This window comes from Erithacus rubecula (genome assembly GCF_903797595.1).
Source record: "Erithacus rubecula genome assembly, chromosome: 1".
NCBI classification, from domain to species: domain Eukaryota; kingdom Metazoa; phylum Chordata; class Aves; order Passeriformes; family Muscicapidae; genus Erithacus; species Erithacus rubecula.
In genome coordinates, this window is record NC_136658.1 from 40730896 (window position 1) to 40747697 (window position 16802).

The 16802-nt window shown below is 40.7% G+C and overlaps 1 protein-coding gene across 1 annotated transcript in view; it reads right to left on the reverse strand.

Moving 5' to 3' along the window:
- The window catches only part of CWF19L2 (CWF19 like cell cycle control factor 2), a 59436-nt gene extending 44404 nt beyond the window's left edge, over positions 1-15032 (reverse strand). The window contains exons 1-5 of the mRNA XM_079314956.1: positions 14802-15032; positions 4267-4377; positions 3434-3553; positions 1832-1939; positions 344-463 (exon numbers count right to left, since the gene is read on the reverse strand). Coding sequence (XP_079171082.1) covers positions 344-463; positions 1832-1939; positions 3434-3553; positions 4267-4308 — 390 coding nt within the window. The 5' untranslated portion in view covers positions 4309-4377; positions 14802-15032. The remainder of the gene's footprint in view (positions 1-343; positions 464-1831; positions 1940-3433; positions 3554-4266; positions 4378-14801) is intronic.
- Positions 15033-16802: the final 1770 nt, after the last annotated feature.

The following is a 16802-nucleotide window of genomic DNA, read 5'->3' on the forward strand; positions in this document are numbered from 1 at the left end:
CCTTTAGTACAGCACCTTAAGTAAGTTTCTACCACAATAAACAATGGTGCTCTTTTCACACACCATGGAGAATGCCAGACCAACAGTCTGGCACTGTTACTAACAGAACACAGTACTAACAAAAGTAGCTTTCTCCTGACCTAGAAGTTAACAGGCTTTTCTCCACAAGCCTGATGTATGAAGCCTTCCATGCACACAGACCAACTTAATTAAAATCAGTATCACATCAGGTATTAATTTTAATAACAATAAAGACTTAGATATTTGAACCAATTTATTACTTTATTCAACATACAAAATTTAGTAAAAGGCAGAAAAAAAATAAGATATTAATTCCTCCTACCTGCTCAAGTTCTTGAACTTTCTGTCGTTCCAACACTTTTTCTTTGTGTCTTTCACCTTTGACAGCTGCTACTGATGTTGTTTTCAATGACATGAAGTTTAAATTCATCCATTCTTCTCTCTTTAAAATATACACAAAGAATCAGTGTCCATAATTCCAACAAAAACATGGCTTATGTGCCAAACCAAACCAAGCAACTACTGAGAAACGTTGCTGACAATAAACAGTAAAGGTTCTACAAACACATATGAAATACTTCAATGAAAACAAATATGATTTTAAAAACCCTAATTTTCCAAATTTTTAATATTTAAACAAATTTCATGTCCCCTCTAATATGAAATACATATTTACAATGGTATTTAAGACATTAGTAAACATGTAGATTGTACAAACTGCTAATTATTAGTGTAAACAATTACTCACACGTTTTCCAGTGTATACAAATCTGCAACCAGTATCTGAGCACAGCTCATACCTCAGATATCCAGGCACTAACTGCAACCTCAAACTTAACAATTATACATATAACTGTTCTGTGAACTGTTCCCACGATAACAGCCAGAAAATTGCATTTACAAAACCTAAGCCAGACCAAAGAGATTTTTAAAATGAGGACTAGATTAAAGAAAAGAAGCATATTAAAAGCCTAGACATATCTACTACCTTTATACAGGTAAAACCTGAAGCCTCAAAAGCAAGCAGTGACATACACATTGCAAGTAATAACTATATAAAAGCAAGTGTTTAGAGCAATTTTTTAATTCTAGTAGAGCAACCAAAATGACCAGATCACATCTATTTTGAAACATGTCCTTGTAGAAGAATCTTCCTATCTTCAACAGAGATCAAATCTGAGTTGTCAATCTAAACAGATGCCATATGTCACTTTTTCTCTGTTACTTGAAAATTTTGTTAGGCAACATGCCAGAGAATTTCAGAGGTGAAACACAACATTCCATTTCTCAGATCTCCCCCAAGAAAGAGAAGGAACTGAAAAATTATCTATCTTCAAGTGATTCAGTAACATCTATGTGCACATCAGCAAGCAATGTGCATAAACAAATGTGAATGTACACAGGACCTCTGGTGGTCATCTGGCCCAAACACCCATTTGAGCAGGGTCACCTAGGGCCAGCTGCCAATTTACTCAATTATAGAACACCCACCAAAATTAAGAAGAAAAAAGTAACACGTCTAGTCAAGACCTTTAAGATGACATCTTCAAGAAAACCAAACTACCTTGTAAGAGCCTCAAAACCTGACGGAATTGCTGCTGGGCAACATCAAGAGTAGTGTCTTGTTAAGCACTAAGAACTATTAGGTAGAGAAGTCTTCCAATCAATGGAAAGCAGCATTTACACAGCTAAACAAAGACATTTGTCTGTAAAATAGGTTTTGCTCAACACTTTGCAAAACAGCTCCCAAGAAACCCAAGCACGTTTCACAAGCTGAAATCATCTCTGGAGAAGCTGGGATGCTGCCCACCTGCAGGGAAGGTTCCTTCACAGCATCTGGCTCCTTGTTGACCTTCCAAGCCTCTTCTGTGTCATCTGACTGCGACACATTTGACTCAACCCATTCCACTGAAGAATCCTAAAAAGAGATTTTAATAAGGAATAAAAGTAAGGAATTTAGTAAGGAATTTAGTAAGGAATAAAATTAATACCTTTACACATTACTTGATAACATACAATACTTAGCAGTTATATTGATAGTCAAAATTAATGCTGATTAGCATTACTAATATAATACTGGTTAATATTTTAAAATATTGGTATTAAAAATACTGATAATAAAGCCAGAATATTGGTATTACTGATAATAAAACCAGAATATTGATATTCACACAGAAGATTGCTCCATCATGATCAAAAAACATTTCATTTCATGAGCATATCACAGTATGGAACACCAGCTCATACTGGCATTTATTTGCAAAACTCTGCTAAAATTAATATAGTCAGAATAAAAACAAAATCCAAAATCAACTGGGTTTATGACACTACAAAAACAAAACTTTAAAAAAATCTAAATGCATTACTAAGTATGTTTCACATTTTAAAAGTTAGATCAGTTACACAGCACAATATAAAGCATGGAACATGCTATTGCCTGCTATTTTTATATCCAGCTTCCTACACCTGCACTTGCAAACAGTGTACTGAGATTTTTCACTTGAACCCAATAGGACTGCATTGCACAGAGTTTCTTTGCTATTCACATGAACCTGTCTTAGGACTAGAAGACTTTGAATGGAAGTTCAACCAGGACTCTGATGCATCCTAGGAGACCCTGTTGTGATCTGAAGGGTTTTGGTGACTCCCATGGAGAATGTGGGGACATTTGTGCCTTTGGTTACTTCCCACACTGATAACACTGATAAATTCCAGTTTATCTCTGGAATTAATCCCTGAAAAATAAATCCCATTATAATGGACATTCCTTCACTCCATAAAAGTGACTGAAAATTAAAACTAACAGTGCCACCTGACTTGCAAAAAATGCTGGGAAGATGTTTTCCAGAATGTGGCCAGAAGGCAGCACCCAGATTTCAAATGCAGTCTCTGCACTGTTTTGCCAGAGTGCCCCTCCATGTGAAGGCATGTCCTTACAGATTCAAAAGTCCTTCAGACCCACATACAACTCCCATGTTGTTGGGAGTGTCCATGGTTGAACATCTGTGGACAAAGGCAGAGGTAATTCGTGCTTAAAATCAAAGTCAAGTATTTGCTATTTTAGACACATCTTACTATCATATACCACAGACTATAAAATATCTATGAAATTTTCCTCTCTATATCAGAAGGAGGATTTTGCTTTTCATTTTCTCTCTGCTGAAAAACCATAAATCCCTTAGTTCCTAATGAGTGAATTTAATATTATAAAATTCACAAGCACTCACGTAACAGCCTATTTTAAATTGATTAAATACTCAGTACATTAAAACTGACAAGTTTTGCTGCAATTTTTCTCAACAGAAAATTATAAAAATGAGCCTTAATTTTACTAACCATGCATACCCACAGGGACTAAAATGGTTCAAGTTTTAAGACTGCAATTTGAATTATTTTTTAATTTCTTACTTACTGAAGAACTATCAGACAAGTCATCCTTCTTTTCAGATTTCTGTTTTTTACTTTTCTTCTTTTCTTTCTTAGCCTTTTTGGAATGTTTATCCTTTTTCTTTTTTTTCTGCACAGAATATCCCTGCAAGTAAATGTTTGTAAATAGATTCAGTAAACCAAATCACCCTTATACAAAACAAAAAATCAAAACCTACTTACCAAACTGCACTGCAGAAAGGTAAAACACACATAAATACCTTTCAGGTTTATTACCTTCTCTCTTTTATGAGGGAAGGGGTGGGCTGAGGTGGTAGAGGCAGGGAGGGCATACCTCACATCCATAATCAATTTTTCTTCCCCTTCTCAGTATCTTTTTCACTGGAACTAAAGTACTACATCTAAACAGATAATATCTACTACACTACATTTATTTTGGTCAAATCTATTTCTTCAGGGATCACTACATTATCAATGCACATCTTTCCATTGTTGAAATATCCGCACATTAAAATGATGTGATATTCACAGGCTCCATTAAGGCTCCTCCTGTGAATGACCACAAATGAGACTGCTATAAAGCCTTGAACCCTACAGACTTCTTCCCATGGGACTATCACTGTCTGATAGCACTTGCTTTTCTGCATTTGACAGAAATTAAAGCTGGAATTGAATGAAAGTTTTTTCCTCTTGGCAAATAAAAGATAATGTCTACCTTAAAAAATGCTAATATCAAAGCATAAAGAAATCAGAAACTGGGATGCATTTAAAGATCATCATAAAGCCCTCCAAGTCTTCTGTTCACACAAACATTCTGTAAAGGTAACAATCCAATTCCATTATTTACAATTTCATCACCTTTTCCAGTGGTTCCACACGTTCTTTCACATCAGCAGGCATCCCTGTATCTTTACCTCGCAGATCCTTTAGCAGCTTGCAACTCTTCTCCTTTTCATAACTAATTTTGGCCTAAGATGAACAGAGAAGAAAAATAACCAGGTGGAGCTCAGTAGCATTTTCTAACAGACACACCTCTGCAAGACACAACCAACTCAATGTTGAGAACTCATTTCAGGCTTCAGAATGTTCCTCCCTTTCTAGTTACAGAGATAAAACTAGAAATATTTTACTACCTTTTCTGAAAAAATAACCATCACTGCAAACATTTTCAATTCCTAAAAAGAATTTTTATAAGACATATCAATAAAATGATTATTTTTTCAGCCTCTAAAGTTTACGCTGTTATGTTCAGCATGAACTGATGTTGAGAAGCAAGTTTACTAAGAAATTCTTTATCCCATATATCATATGCCATGTATCACCATATCCTGATTAAACAGGAGAAAAGTTATTTTAGACTATTACAACCATCATTTTGTGTTAGATAAGTCTTGCAAATTTTAACATGATTTGGGGTTTTTATTTATTCGAGGGGTTTCTTAAATAGCTGTTATGTACATCACAGCATCACTAAAACCACCCAGGACTCCAAAAAATGCAGGTGTGTTTCCTGCAACTTCTCCAGGATACAGAGAGGTAACCCAAGCCACCCTAAGACATCCAGAGAACACTCTTGAAAATTCATGCAGAAATATATCAGATTGATATATTCTCTTCTAGCTCGTGTAGACAATGTGTTAAAAATATGCTCATTCTGACTAAAACAATGTAACTAAACATGCCACGTTTTTGGATGAGCAAAGGATAACCTCAGCATTGCAACTCACAAAAAGTCTACAAGCCCCAGACTCCAAACATAAGCTTATAACTGTACAGGTAAAACACTGGAGACAAAGGGAACCTGAATAGCTGATGGAATAAAAAGCAACCCTGACTTCAAGCTTGTTTGCTCCATAAGCAAACACAAAACCTATGGTGGAGACTGAAAAAAGGGTAGGCTTTTCTGCATATTTCATTTCACTTTTGGTTGAGAAAGAACTGCAGCTGGAGTCAACAGCTCCCTTCCACCCTTTTTGTTGTTCTCAGGCCCATAAATCTATAAATGCCACAAATAAAGGCCACTCAAGATCAGTTTGTCAACATGTCTTCATTGTGGATGCTCTCTGCCTGTCATGGAAGATTTAGCCCCTTATCATTTCCTATAATAACAAGTACATTTTAAACAACATTACTATTTTCTTCATGCTACCAAAGTTACAAATAAACATTTCATAAAATGAGGTAATATTATAAATAAGGCATAAACTGAGCTTTCATACTTTTTATTCAATCTAAAAACAGAAGAAAAATGGATCTGAAACAGATTATTGGATCTAAACAAAAGACATGAAGGCAAGTATTCAAATATTCAGATTGCTGTCTCCTGAATATTAAATGAAACAGGATTGGGCAAGATGAATGTGCAGTGGCAGATTGACCACCAGCCTGTTAAAAACAGAAAGACAGAAACAAAAGCACCTGATGGAAGTTTGTGTCTCTTAGACAGGATACAAAATATAGAAGATTCTTAACAATATATCTATGCAAGACCAAATAAAAAGAAAAAAAAAAAAGAAAAAAGAAAAAAATGAACGCCACCTAGAGATCTAAAAATATGAAAGGTGTTATAATTTTGCCTAAATTATCATTTTAACACAAGACTAGAAAGTTAGCAGCAATACTCTCTAAATCCTTATATCTCTAAAATCTAGCTCGCTCAAATTATAATATTCAATTTTTATTGTTCATGATGCTTTCCCCTCACACACACACAATTACTTCAAGTGGAAATGAGGCAGAAAAACTGCCTACACTATTTTATTAGCTTCAAAACTTACCTTTATATTCTACTTTTCTTTTCAAAAGCTGCAGGGCTTACTAACATGTCATAAAATGCAAAGAAGAGAGAAAAACTAATTAATCCTCCTGTCAGACTTACCATTGTATCTATGAGGACCAAATCTAATAGTTTCACATCTGTCAACCCACAGGAGCCCAAGCCTTTAATTCACATTAAGGTCCATTAATACTTACAATACCACAGGAATATCCAATAATTTACACTCTCCCCTTTACAGGAAGAAAGGCACATTTCAAGTCACCACTGCAATATTATTCATAAATAGTGGATGATACATTTCTGAAATACCTCTGTTTCAAAAAGAATGCTTTAATTATGCAAATACCTGTGCATGTACACATGAACACATTAGGAGCAAAAACCTACACTAGACACTTCTGCCACACCCTAATAAAATTGCTCATGGTGTCCTCTGCAACAAAAACAAGGTGAAGTCTAAGACTGGCAAGGCATTCTGCAAGGTCTGTTGTTAAGGTGCTATAAAAACAGTAATTATTCTACAGCAATGTTTGCCATGGTTGAAGAGAGCCAGATTTTACAGACTTTACCACAAGTAGGCGAAAGGGGTTTGAATTTCACAGATCCATCTAAATGTGGGAGGAAACCGAGTTCAAGGAAAGTTTTCTGGTTTCCATCAAGCAGGTCATCAAGGCCAGCCCGCCCAGTAGCTGACAACACAATCTACTAAATGAAGAAAAAAATTTGCTCTAAAGCAGCCTGTAATACACTGCAGATGCAAAATCCAAAAGCTATAAAAATTACATCATGCCACACCAGGAAGAAGCACCTAAGATCAAAGACACTGCCAACAGCCAAGTTATAAGTCACACAAAAAATGGAGCTTGTTACACAGCAGTCCTTCCAGGATGTCCAGAAGGCATGGAGGGATGTCACTTACAGCTAAAAATTTTCTTACCAGTTCACAGAAAGCCTGACCAACACACTTTCCTAACCTCAACTCTATTTACTGTTCCAGCACTCATGAAGGCCAGGGAAAGTTTTCCATACCATTACAAAGACCTTGTAATTTTTCACCTGTAACTCCCATCATCCTCTAGTTCTTTAAATGATAATCAACATAACTCAATAGTCAACTTCATCCAAAAGAAGAAAGACTCCCTTTTCCTCCACAAGCAATCAGAAGAAAATCCACAGCACATCAAATCATTATATTATGACAAAAACATTCAACAGAGAGAGCACCAGCTAAGCTGCTGCTAAGCTTCCTGCAGAACAAGCTTACAAGCTGCCACCCTAGCAAGATCATCAAGGTTACCAGTTTAAGCATAAGGAACAAAGGAGAAAAGTGCACTTTGGGGAAGTGTGGAAGAAACTTCCTTTCAGCAACAGTTTTCTGTCAGGAATGTTCAAAAAATCTAACACCTAGTCAGTCCTTCAGACACCAACATAAGGCATTCCAAATATCTTCAACAAGCTTTTCTTTCTAATTTCAGGATCATCTCCCAAGCTATCATACAAACGACTCCACTGTTTTAACTGTTTTGATAATCAACTACCAGAAAGGTTGCAGAGGCATGTACTACCTTCCCAGTTTCCATCATCCCAAAGCTCAGGGACAGAGTGCCCTGGTTACACAAGTGCTTATCTACAGGAAACTTGAACATACCCTTCTTCACAGTTCTGATGCTTTTATCAACTCTGTATCTGAATAGTACACTTACTTTTGTGAATGCTTACTATTTCTCTAATCTCAGTATTCCAATTATTGCTACATCCACAAAGATTTCCCAAGGAAGAAAGCAGTGGAAACATAAGAAAGAGCTTAGCTTCCAGCCCAGCTTGGCAACTTGCAACTTAGTCAGAAAGCTGCCTGCACCACCACCTCCTCCAGACATTGCTCTGACAACTGGAAATGTCACCACTCTTGTCATATTCACCTGCCAAAAGGCACAGAAGAAAGGTCACTGAAGTGACTAGCACTTCAATCATTAAAGCGTCTTGTGATCAATAATCAAAAGTCAGATGTGATTTAAAGAGCAGGCTGCAGTCAGAAATATCTGGGAGGCAGCAGTGGTTCTGCTGGTACACCTGCAGACACAAAAGATAACCAGAAGCTATTACTGCTAGGAAACTAAACAGGTATTTCTTGTTAATGTAGGACCTCTCCACTGCTGTGGCAGAGCAAGCTCCAGAGGAAAGCCTTACAGAATACAGCAATGAAGATATCTGTCTTCATCACTGACCTTCAAAACTGACAGGTCTGTTCAAATATGTTGCTGCAAAAATGCATAGAGGTGCTGTGACAAAACTTTGAAAATCTTTTGTGAAAGGGCAGTATTCACTTCTCAGTACCCTGACTTTTCTAATACCACAGATTTAAATGCTGAAGTGCTGATTTCCTTGAGCAGATAGAGTTAGGGATGTAACACTTCACGAAGGCAAAAGGGAAAGAACAAAAAGGAGCTGCTTACTATTACAATATAGAAACAGCTATAACCCCTAATAGAGACTTGTTTTGCTACTAATTTCTGCCAAAGGAGAGATTTCTGTAATTTTCCACTGAAAACTGCAATGTAAAATGCTGCCAAGCATGCCATCACCTCAGCAAATACTGATCACTGCAAAAAGCCAACTGTTAGGCTTTTAGGAGGAAATACCTGATCATACTTCACCAGCAAAACCTGAAGCTGATTTTTTAGAGCTCTAATACTGTGAACTCAGTGATATCGTTATACAGTGTTTGTTTTCTTAAAGTTGGTTTTTTTTTTTTTTTTCAAAGAAAATAAAACAAAAAATGTAAACCAAAAATTAAAGGGAGAAGTCTAATCAAAAGCATCAAACAAGATGTTTCCAAAAATAATGGCTTGCAAATCTGAAATTGATTTTTTAAGGAATATAAATAAGTTTCAGAAATATAAATAAGTAAAACTAAACACGTAATTTCTTGTTTGTGCAATGAACTTGTTTTATGGTATCAATTTATTTTATTGTTTCAATAATATACCTTCTCTGACTGAGGCTACACTCAACTTTCAATCTGTCAGTAATGCTTAAAAATGAAAAGGCAGCATTTTCTGCACAAGAAATGGTCAAATCACATCATCCTCAGAGGCCAAAGAGTGAAAGACTCAAAGTCTATGGAAAAAACCTCAAGCAACAGAGAAGCAACACTAAGATATAAAAATACCATATGATGCAACAGATGCAAGAATAATCCAAAATTTGAAGTCTTGGTAAGAAATGTTCATGTCTGGGAAAAATACACATCTCTGTACTTGCCACAGCACCCATCAGATTATTTTCTTACCGTAAACTTGTAAACCAAAATAGCAGTATCATGACCTATAGTGCTCATCAAAACAAGGTGCTATTTCTGAAGCTTAATAACAATTTGCATGTCAACACTTAATTATCTGATTACTGATCATTATCATAAACATTATCAGCCACTGGTTTTTATCAGTGTGGTTTGAAAGACAAGATTTCCAAGATTTAAAAGAGAAATCTCAATCAATTAATTGTGTGGTGTTTTGGTTCATAAAAGAAGTGTGAGTCAAATATTTCATAAAACAAGCTCCTTAAGGTGAGTTGCCTGAACATGTCATCTTTCCAGAAATTGATACTCTAAAGTAGAGTTATTTCTGCAATTTCCTCAGATTACCAGAAGCGAAGACTACATAGCTTTCCAACTGTCTTTTCTAAAGCAAAGGGCTTCCAGGATTACAATCACCAAATAACTGTCTTGATTATGTTAGCCAGCTGTGGTAAGTTCCAGCTAATCTCTTGTGGCTTTTCTAAGAAAGAAAATCAAAACACATTGAGAAAAAAGTCTTGGAGAAGTTTTCTCCCAGTTCTGTTCATAGAATCATAGAATATCCTGAATTGGATGTGACCCAAAAGGATCATCAAGTCCAACTCCTGGCCCTGCACAAGATACCCCAAGACTCACATCATGCGCTTGAGAGCATTGTCCAAACACTTCCTGAACTCTGCCAGGCTGGTGCTATGACTTCCCTGGGGAGCCTGTTCCACTGTCCAAACATCCTTTGGGTGAAGAACCTTTTCCTGATATCCAACCTAAACCTCCCCTGACACAGCTTCATTCCCTCAGGTCCTGTCACTGTCACCACAGAGAAGAGATCAGTGCCTGCCCCTCCTCTTCCTCTCTCAAGGAAGCTGCAGACCATTATGAGGTCTCCCCTCAGTTTCCTCTATACTGAACCAGCCAAGAGATCTCAGTCAGTCTTCATATGCCTGCAACCTCTAAGCCCTTTACTGTATTTGTGGCCCTCCTTTGGACACTCTTTAATAGTTTAACGTCTTTCTTATATGGGGGCACCCAGAATTGCCCCCAGCACTGGAGGTGAGGCTGTCCCAGTGCAGAGCAGAGCAATGCCCTCCCTCGATGGCCTGGCTGTTCCACTGCAGCAGGCAGTCCAGCCCAAAGTAAAGCACAGAAAGTCAATACACTTAGGTCATTAATCTGTTCTCACACAGGCAGCAACAAGTCCATTTCTGAAAACCAGACAACAGAGTATTGACATGGCAACTGTGACATCCTCACACTTTCACATTATAAAATGCTAAATTGACTTTTCACAGAAATAACAGAGTAGCAACAGAAGAAATATTTAAAATGCTACCCTTTTACATTGCTATATTAGGTTATTAGGCCTATAAATGGGAAGAGGAAACATGAAATGAGTTTAAAAAAATTTCATTCCTAATTTCTCTATCAGCCAAATCAGTAATAAAGGAATCTCTACAGTTTCCATTGGCCCACATTGACCTGTACAAAATGCTTATGATACACTTTTGCTAACACATTCTAAAACTTTGGTATAGAAAAGGGGGCAAGGGGGAAACTCCCAAACATTCAATACATCCTCTCCTTACTTCAACTTTTTGTTCTAACTGCAAGGAAAAAAAAATAGTTCAAGGACATTCATAAGATGATGAACACAGCAATTCCACAAGCAACAGCAAAGAAAACCATTTGATCATTAATGTATGTTTCAGTATTACCCAACGCACCCAAGAGAATCTTTGAAAATCAGAGAATCTGACTTAGCTTTAAGTTGCCTGGAAGTGAAAACATAACAATGTGGAAATATAACACAGACTCTGTACTGTGACTTTCAATAAGAAGCTGAGAAGTCACATCAGGCAAGTTTCTCATTGGCCATATAGGGACCAAGCACCTCTAATGGTTAACTTATATAGAAAACAACAGCATTATATAGGAAACAACAGCATTCCATTCCATGAAAAATGAACTTGAAGAATCATAGTGGGTAGTATTTCACAAATTATACTACATCCTTTTTCCTTGTATTTGATTTCTCAGTTGTCTGACATTCTCAAAATTGCGAATCTAAGCTAGCATCCTAACTAAAAAATGTCCAGCAAAGCCCAGGGAAGCTGAAGTGAGTACAGGTGTAAACTCAAAGTGAGCCATCTTCAAAATATTCCTGCATCCTCCAGCAATTTGAGGCTCAACAAGTTTTCAATCAATAGCTTTCAACATATATTTTAGCTTTTAGGTTATTCTTGTCTGGATGGAAGTGCAGTATTTGTATTTTACTATACAAGAGACCCTGTAATTTCTCTGTGCATCATCTGAAAGTTCACTTTTGTCCACTTTAAGCTGGCTACCTGCAAAATCCTTAATACAGCCTAGTTCTTAACCTGAAAGATCCAGCAGATAGCACATCTCTATTCCCTTCTCCATATAATTTAACAATTTTATAGAACTCTCTTGTATTAAGTTTATTTTCAGCCTATCTTTCCTTGTCTCAAAACCTCTAGAGTCCTTGGACAGTCTGCACCATAATCATCTCTGCATCTTTCTTCACACCTTCTCCAAGGTTGTTTGGCTCTATCTTGAGATGCTGGGAGCAAGGCTGCATAAGCTATTTGATACTACACAGAAATGAGTAATATGTCTGTGCAACCATTTCCTTTGTTCTTTATTCCTCTCACAGTAGTTCTAACATTTGATCAGCTTTTGTCTAAGCAATGATGTAGCATCTCTATAGAGCCATTTACTCCCCAGCTGTTGATTTTAGATGGTAAAAGCCAACTCTGAGCTCACTGCTGTACAGAGAAAATCTGTGTTTGCCTTACTCCAGAAAATCAGGGTTATGCACTGGGTTTTCTCTAGTATCACACAAATATTGCAGATGCGTTTTCAAGATGCCATGTAGAAGTGATTTGTATTCATGGCATTTTTAAAATAGGCTGAACAATACAATGATGGTCTGTTTCTTGTGCAAGTCAAAGAAAATTACAAAATTCAACAACGATCCTACATACATACCTTTTAATACACTACAGCTTAGCAATAAGAAAATATATCAGATTTGGTTTCATTCTAAAAACTTCAAACCACTTTCTCTAATATTCTTCAGCAAGACTGATCATAAGAACCTAAACCTACAAGCATATATTAACACCCAGAATTAGTACCTATGAAGCTACAGTATCAGCAAAGAACTCTTGAGATATATCCTAACAGTGAAACTAGCACCAGTGCTGAAGTGCAGCAACTCCTTGAGGCATATCCTAACAGAGGAGTGAGAAGTGTAGGCCCCCTGCTCGAGATACCAAACTTTCTAGCAACTACTGGAATTTTGCCACTGACAACCTGTGCCCCCAGTAAAAGGTCCTGAACTGCTGCTGCTGCCCCTTTGCACAACAGAGACCTCTGGGGCAAGCCAGGAGAGCAGACACTCAGAGACACTGCAGCAAACAAGGACTCAGCAGGAGGAGCCCAAAGTATGGCACAATTAGACTGCAAGAGTATGAAAGATCAGGGATTCGGTTCTTCAGAGTTCCCCCCTTGGAGGCACCCAGCTCAAGCTGGCTTTGTGTTCTGCACCATGATTAAATTGTTCTAGGAGCCAGATGTCTCTGCTATGGAAAACCTGGGGATGAGCTGACATGGGAAACTTGTCTAAGTGTGAGTGCTGTGTAGGGAGTCAAGCAGAGCACACAGCTCACTGGAGCTGCCCTCTGCAAAGGGGCTTTGGTGCCAGCAGTGACAGCCTCACTGGTGGCAGTGCATCCCAGGTGGGGGACTGTGCTTCCTGAATGGTCAGACAGGACACTTTCCTCAACTCCTCACTGGAATTTTTCAAGGCATGACTGAACTGAGGACTAAATAATCTCACCTAGGCTCCCTTTCCCACAAGGGGTTGGACCAAGTGATCACCCATGGTCTTTCCAGCCAGGGCTGTTCTAGGGTTCTAAGACAGTGGCATTGGCCCAGGGAGATTGCTGCACAAGTGGCACCAGCTGAGAAGGAAAGCTAAAGAAGGATAATAGTGCCCTACATAAGCTTTGCTTGCTGTATTTTCTGAACATCCAAGAGGTTGACCTGAGCAAAGGAGCACTCTTAAACACACAGAGCAGCTCAAGTAAAGCAACACACATTTTAACAACATCAACAAACTTTTGCAAGGTAGATTCATTACTACTAAGCTAAATTAATTTCCCTTCAACTGCTTGTCAAAAGGGAAATCACTGAAGGGAACTTTTATTGCCAAGAAATGGTTCCACAACTGTGCAAGGGAGATGCCCACATGATGTATTACACAAAATCCTTTCTCTTCGTGCTCTGCTTGAGAAAAGGCATGACTGTTGTGTAAGCTACTCATGCCATTTTCCCACTACTTTTCTATTGACACTCTCTTTGCTCAGTAAGATCTGGCTGCTGCTTACTCTTCCTTTTGAGAAAAGCCCATCATCACAACCTCATTCTCCTTCCATACTCTGTCTTTCTCTTACACTTCTCTTGTTACCCCCTCTAAAACCCCAAAGCAAGCCATGTCACTTAAGTGATGTATCATTTGTGACTTCAGCATTCATTCCACCTACAAGTCACAACAAGAATCACCACAAATACCAAAACCAGCATATAGGCAGATTTTGAACAAAATGCATCAGGATTAGCACGGGTCTCCAGGCCACAGCAGCTCTACCAAAGCACCTGTGAGGAGGAGCCTCCCAATTCTTGTCTTACAGCACAGCAACATACCACCCGGCAAGTAATTGACTCTACTAAATCAATTTAGTAGGATCACTTCTGAACACACGCACACAACTTCAAGTTATCACCACTTTGTGAGCAGAATGCTGCAATGGAGGGATACGGGCTCTTTAAGAAAGAGAGACCACAGGACAAGGAGAAGGAGTCGCCTTTTATGTCTCATTTAAGGAAAGGCTGAGAGTTGGGCTGTTCAACCTAGAGAAGGCCAGAGAGTGAGAGTGGTGCCATCTTATGAATGTATAAAAAAACCTGAAGAGAGAATGTAAAGACGACCGACTCCGGCTCTTTCTGTGCAAGCACAGAAATACATAGCAAGTGAAACACCAAGAGGATCGATACCACAAGTAGCAAAGCGCAGGGAATCAGGCGGGTGTCACTCAGAAATTCCAGCCTGCCTCCTGCACTGTCGGTGCCGCAGCCCAGCTCCCCTCGGCACAGGAGGGGCTCTGAGCCCCCACGGCCTCCCCTCCTCCGGCACCCTTCAGGAGCGCACCGCCCCCGCGCAGCACCCAGCGCCAGCCCTGGGGAACGGGGTGTGCAGAGCGGCCCCGGGACAGGGCTGGATCGGCCCGGTCACCCCACCTGCGCCAGCAGCGCCTCCCGCTGCCGCTGCCGCTGCTCCCGGCTCCGCTCGCCCTCCGGCCCGGACGCCACCCGCACAGCCCGCCGGAAACCGCGCCGCGGCCGTAAACAGCGCCGCGACACTGTCGCGAACAGCGTCCGGGGAATGGCGGGGCGGGGCAGCTCCCGGCGGGGTGCGGGGCACGGCGGGGACGGCGGGGACAGCCGGGCATGGGGGGGACGGCGGGGACGGCGGGGACAGCCGGGCGTGGGGGGTACGGCGGGCACCTCCCCGGATCCGGGCTCTGGTGCCGGGTGCCTCAGCCCCTCCGCGCTCGGCGGCGTCCGTCGCGGCGCGCTCGGCTCATGACAGGGTTGTAGAATATCCTGAGTTGGAAGGGACCCAACTCCTGCACAGGCCATCCTCAAGAATCACACCATGTGCCTGAGAACATTGTCCTAGTGCTTCTTGAACTCTGCCAGGCTGGTGCTGTGACCACTTCCCTGGGGAGCCTGTTCCAGTGCCCAAACACCATCTGGGTGAAAAACCTTTTCCTAATGTCCAACCTAAACCTCCCCTGACACAGATTCAGGTTCTGTCACTGTCACCACAGAGAAGAGATCAGTGCCTGCCCCTCCTCTTCCCCTCACAAGGAAGCTGCAGACTGCAGTGGGGTCTGTCCTCAGTCTCCTCCAGGCTGAACACACCAAGTGACCTCAGCCACTCCTCATACTGTTTCTCCAGTCCCTTCACCATCCTTTGGACACTCTCCAATAGTTTAGTGTCTCTTTTATACTGTGGCACCCAAAGGTGCCCCCAGCTCTTGAGGTGAGGCTGCCCCAGCTCAGGACAATCCCCTCCCTTGCCCAGCTGGCCATGCTGTGCCTGATGCCCCCCAGGACAGGGCTGGCTCTCCTGGCTGCCAGGGCTCTGCTGCCTCATGCCCAACTTGCCACTGACCAGGACCCCCAGGTCCCTTTCCATGGCTCTGCTCTCCAGCATCTCATTCCCCAGTGTGTCTGTACATCCAGAGTTGAACCATCCCACACACCCAGGTGGGTTCCCCACACCTTGCTCAGAGCTCACCAGCCTCACAGATGGAGGTCACAGCAAATACCATGCCATGGCACAGCAGTTTATTGGAGCCCTGTGCTGCTTGACCAACGGGACCACACAGTCTGGCAATGGGCATTGAAACTTCCTGCCCAATGATCTGGAAGCTTCTCCAGCAGTCACACTCATGGCACCTGAGCTGGCCTACAGTCAGACAAGGTTTCCTTATCAGCAAGACCCCAGATTTCCCACAGCAAAGCCTCTGATGTCTCAATTGTTAAAATAGTTTAATCACAACAAAATAACAATTTGAGCTGGATGCCTTCTAGGAGGGACCCCAAATGAAGAAACCTGAGGGCTTTTACACCCTCACAAGCACAATCCAAGCAGAGTCATGTCTGGAACCCTTGGCTCCTTCCTTCTGTGTCCCTGAGTGTCCCAGCACCTGGCTGGCACCACATGTCCCTGTGCCCTTTGGCAGTTTCACAGTTTCTTGCCTCAGACTCTTTCCAGAGCTCAGCTGCACACCAAGCCCTAAATTCCCTCAACAATGGGAATTCTGATGTCCAGGCTCATCCCTTCTGCTTGGCTGAAATTCTGTTCATCTGGCCTGCTTGTCCAGACTGGCATTAATGGGAGCCAACAAGGGACCATGGCCCAAAAGATGCTCACAGGTTCCAGTGCCATGCAGTGTCCAGTGCTCTTCACTACTGTGAAAACCTCCAGGTGATCTTCCAGACACTTTCTTGCCTGTTTGCAGCTGGTTCAGTGCATCCATGCTAGACTGTGACCTCTGTAATGTCAGGGTGCCAACTGCTCAGAATCTACCTGGCTGAGCAGAGGGAAGTTCAAAAATAGGTGTGTTAAAACACTTGAAAGTTGCAGTTGGCCAATAGTATTTGACAGGGCTTCTATGCCTCTGGTGAAGCAAATGTTTATCTGGGACATAATTTCTTTAGGATGAGATC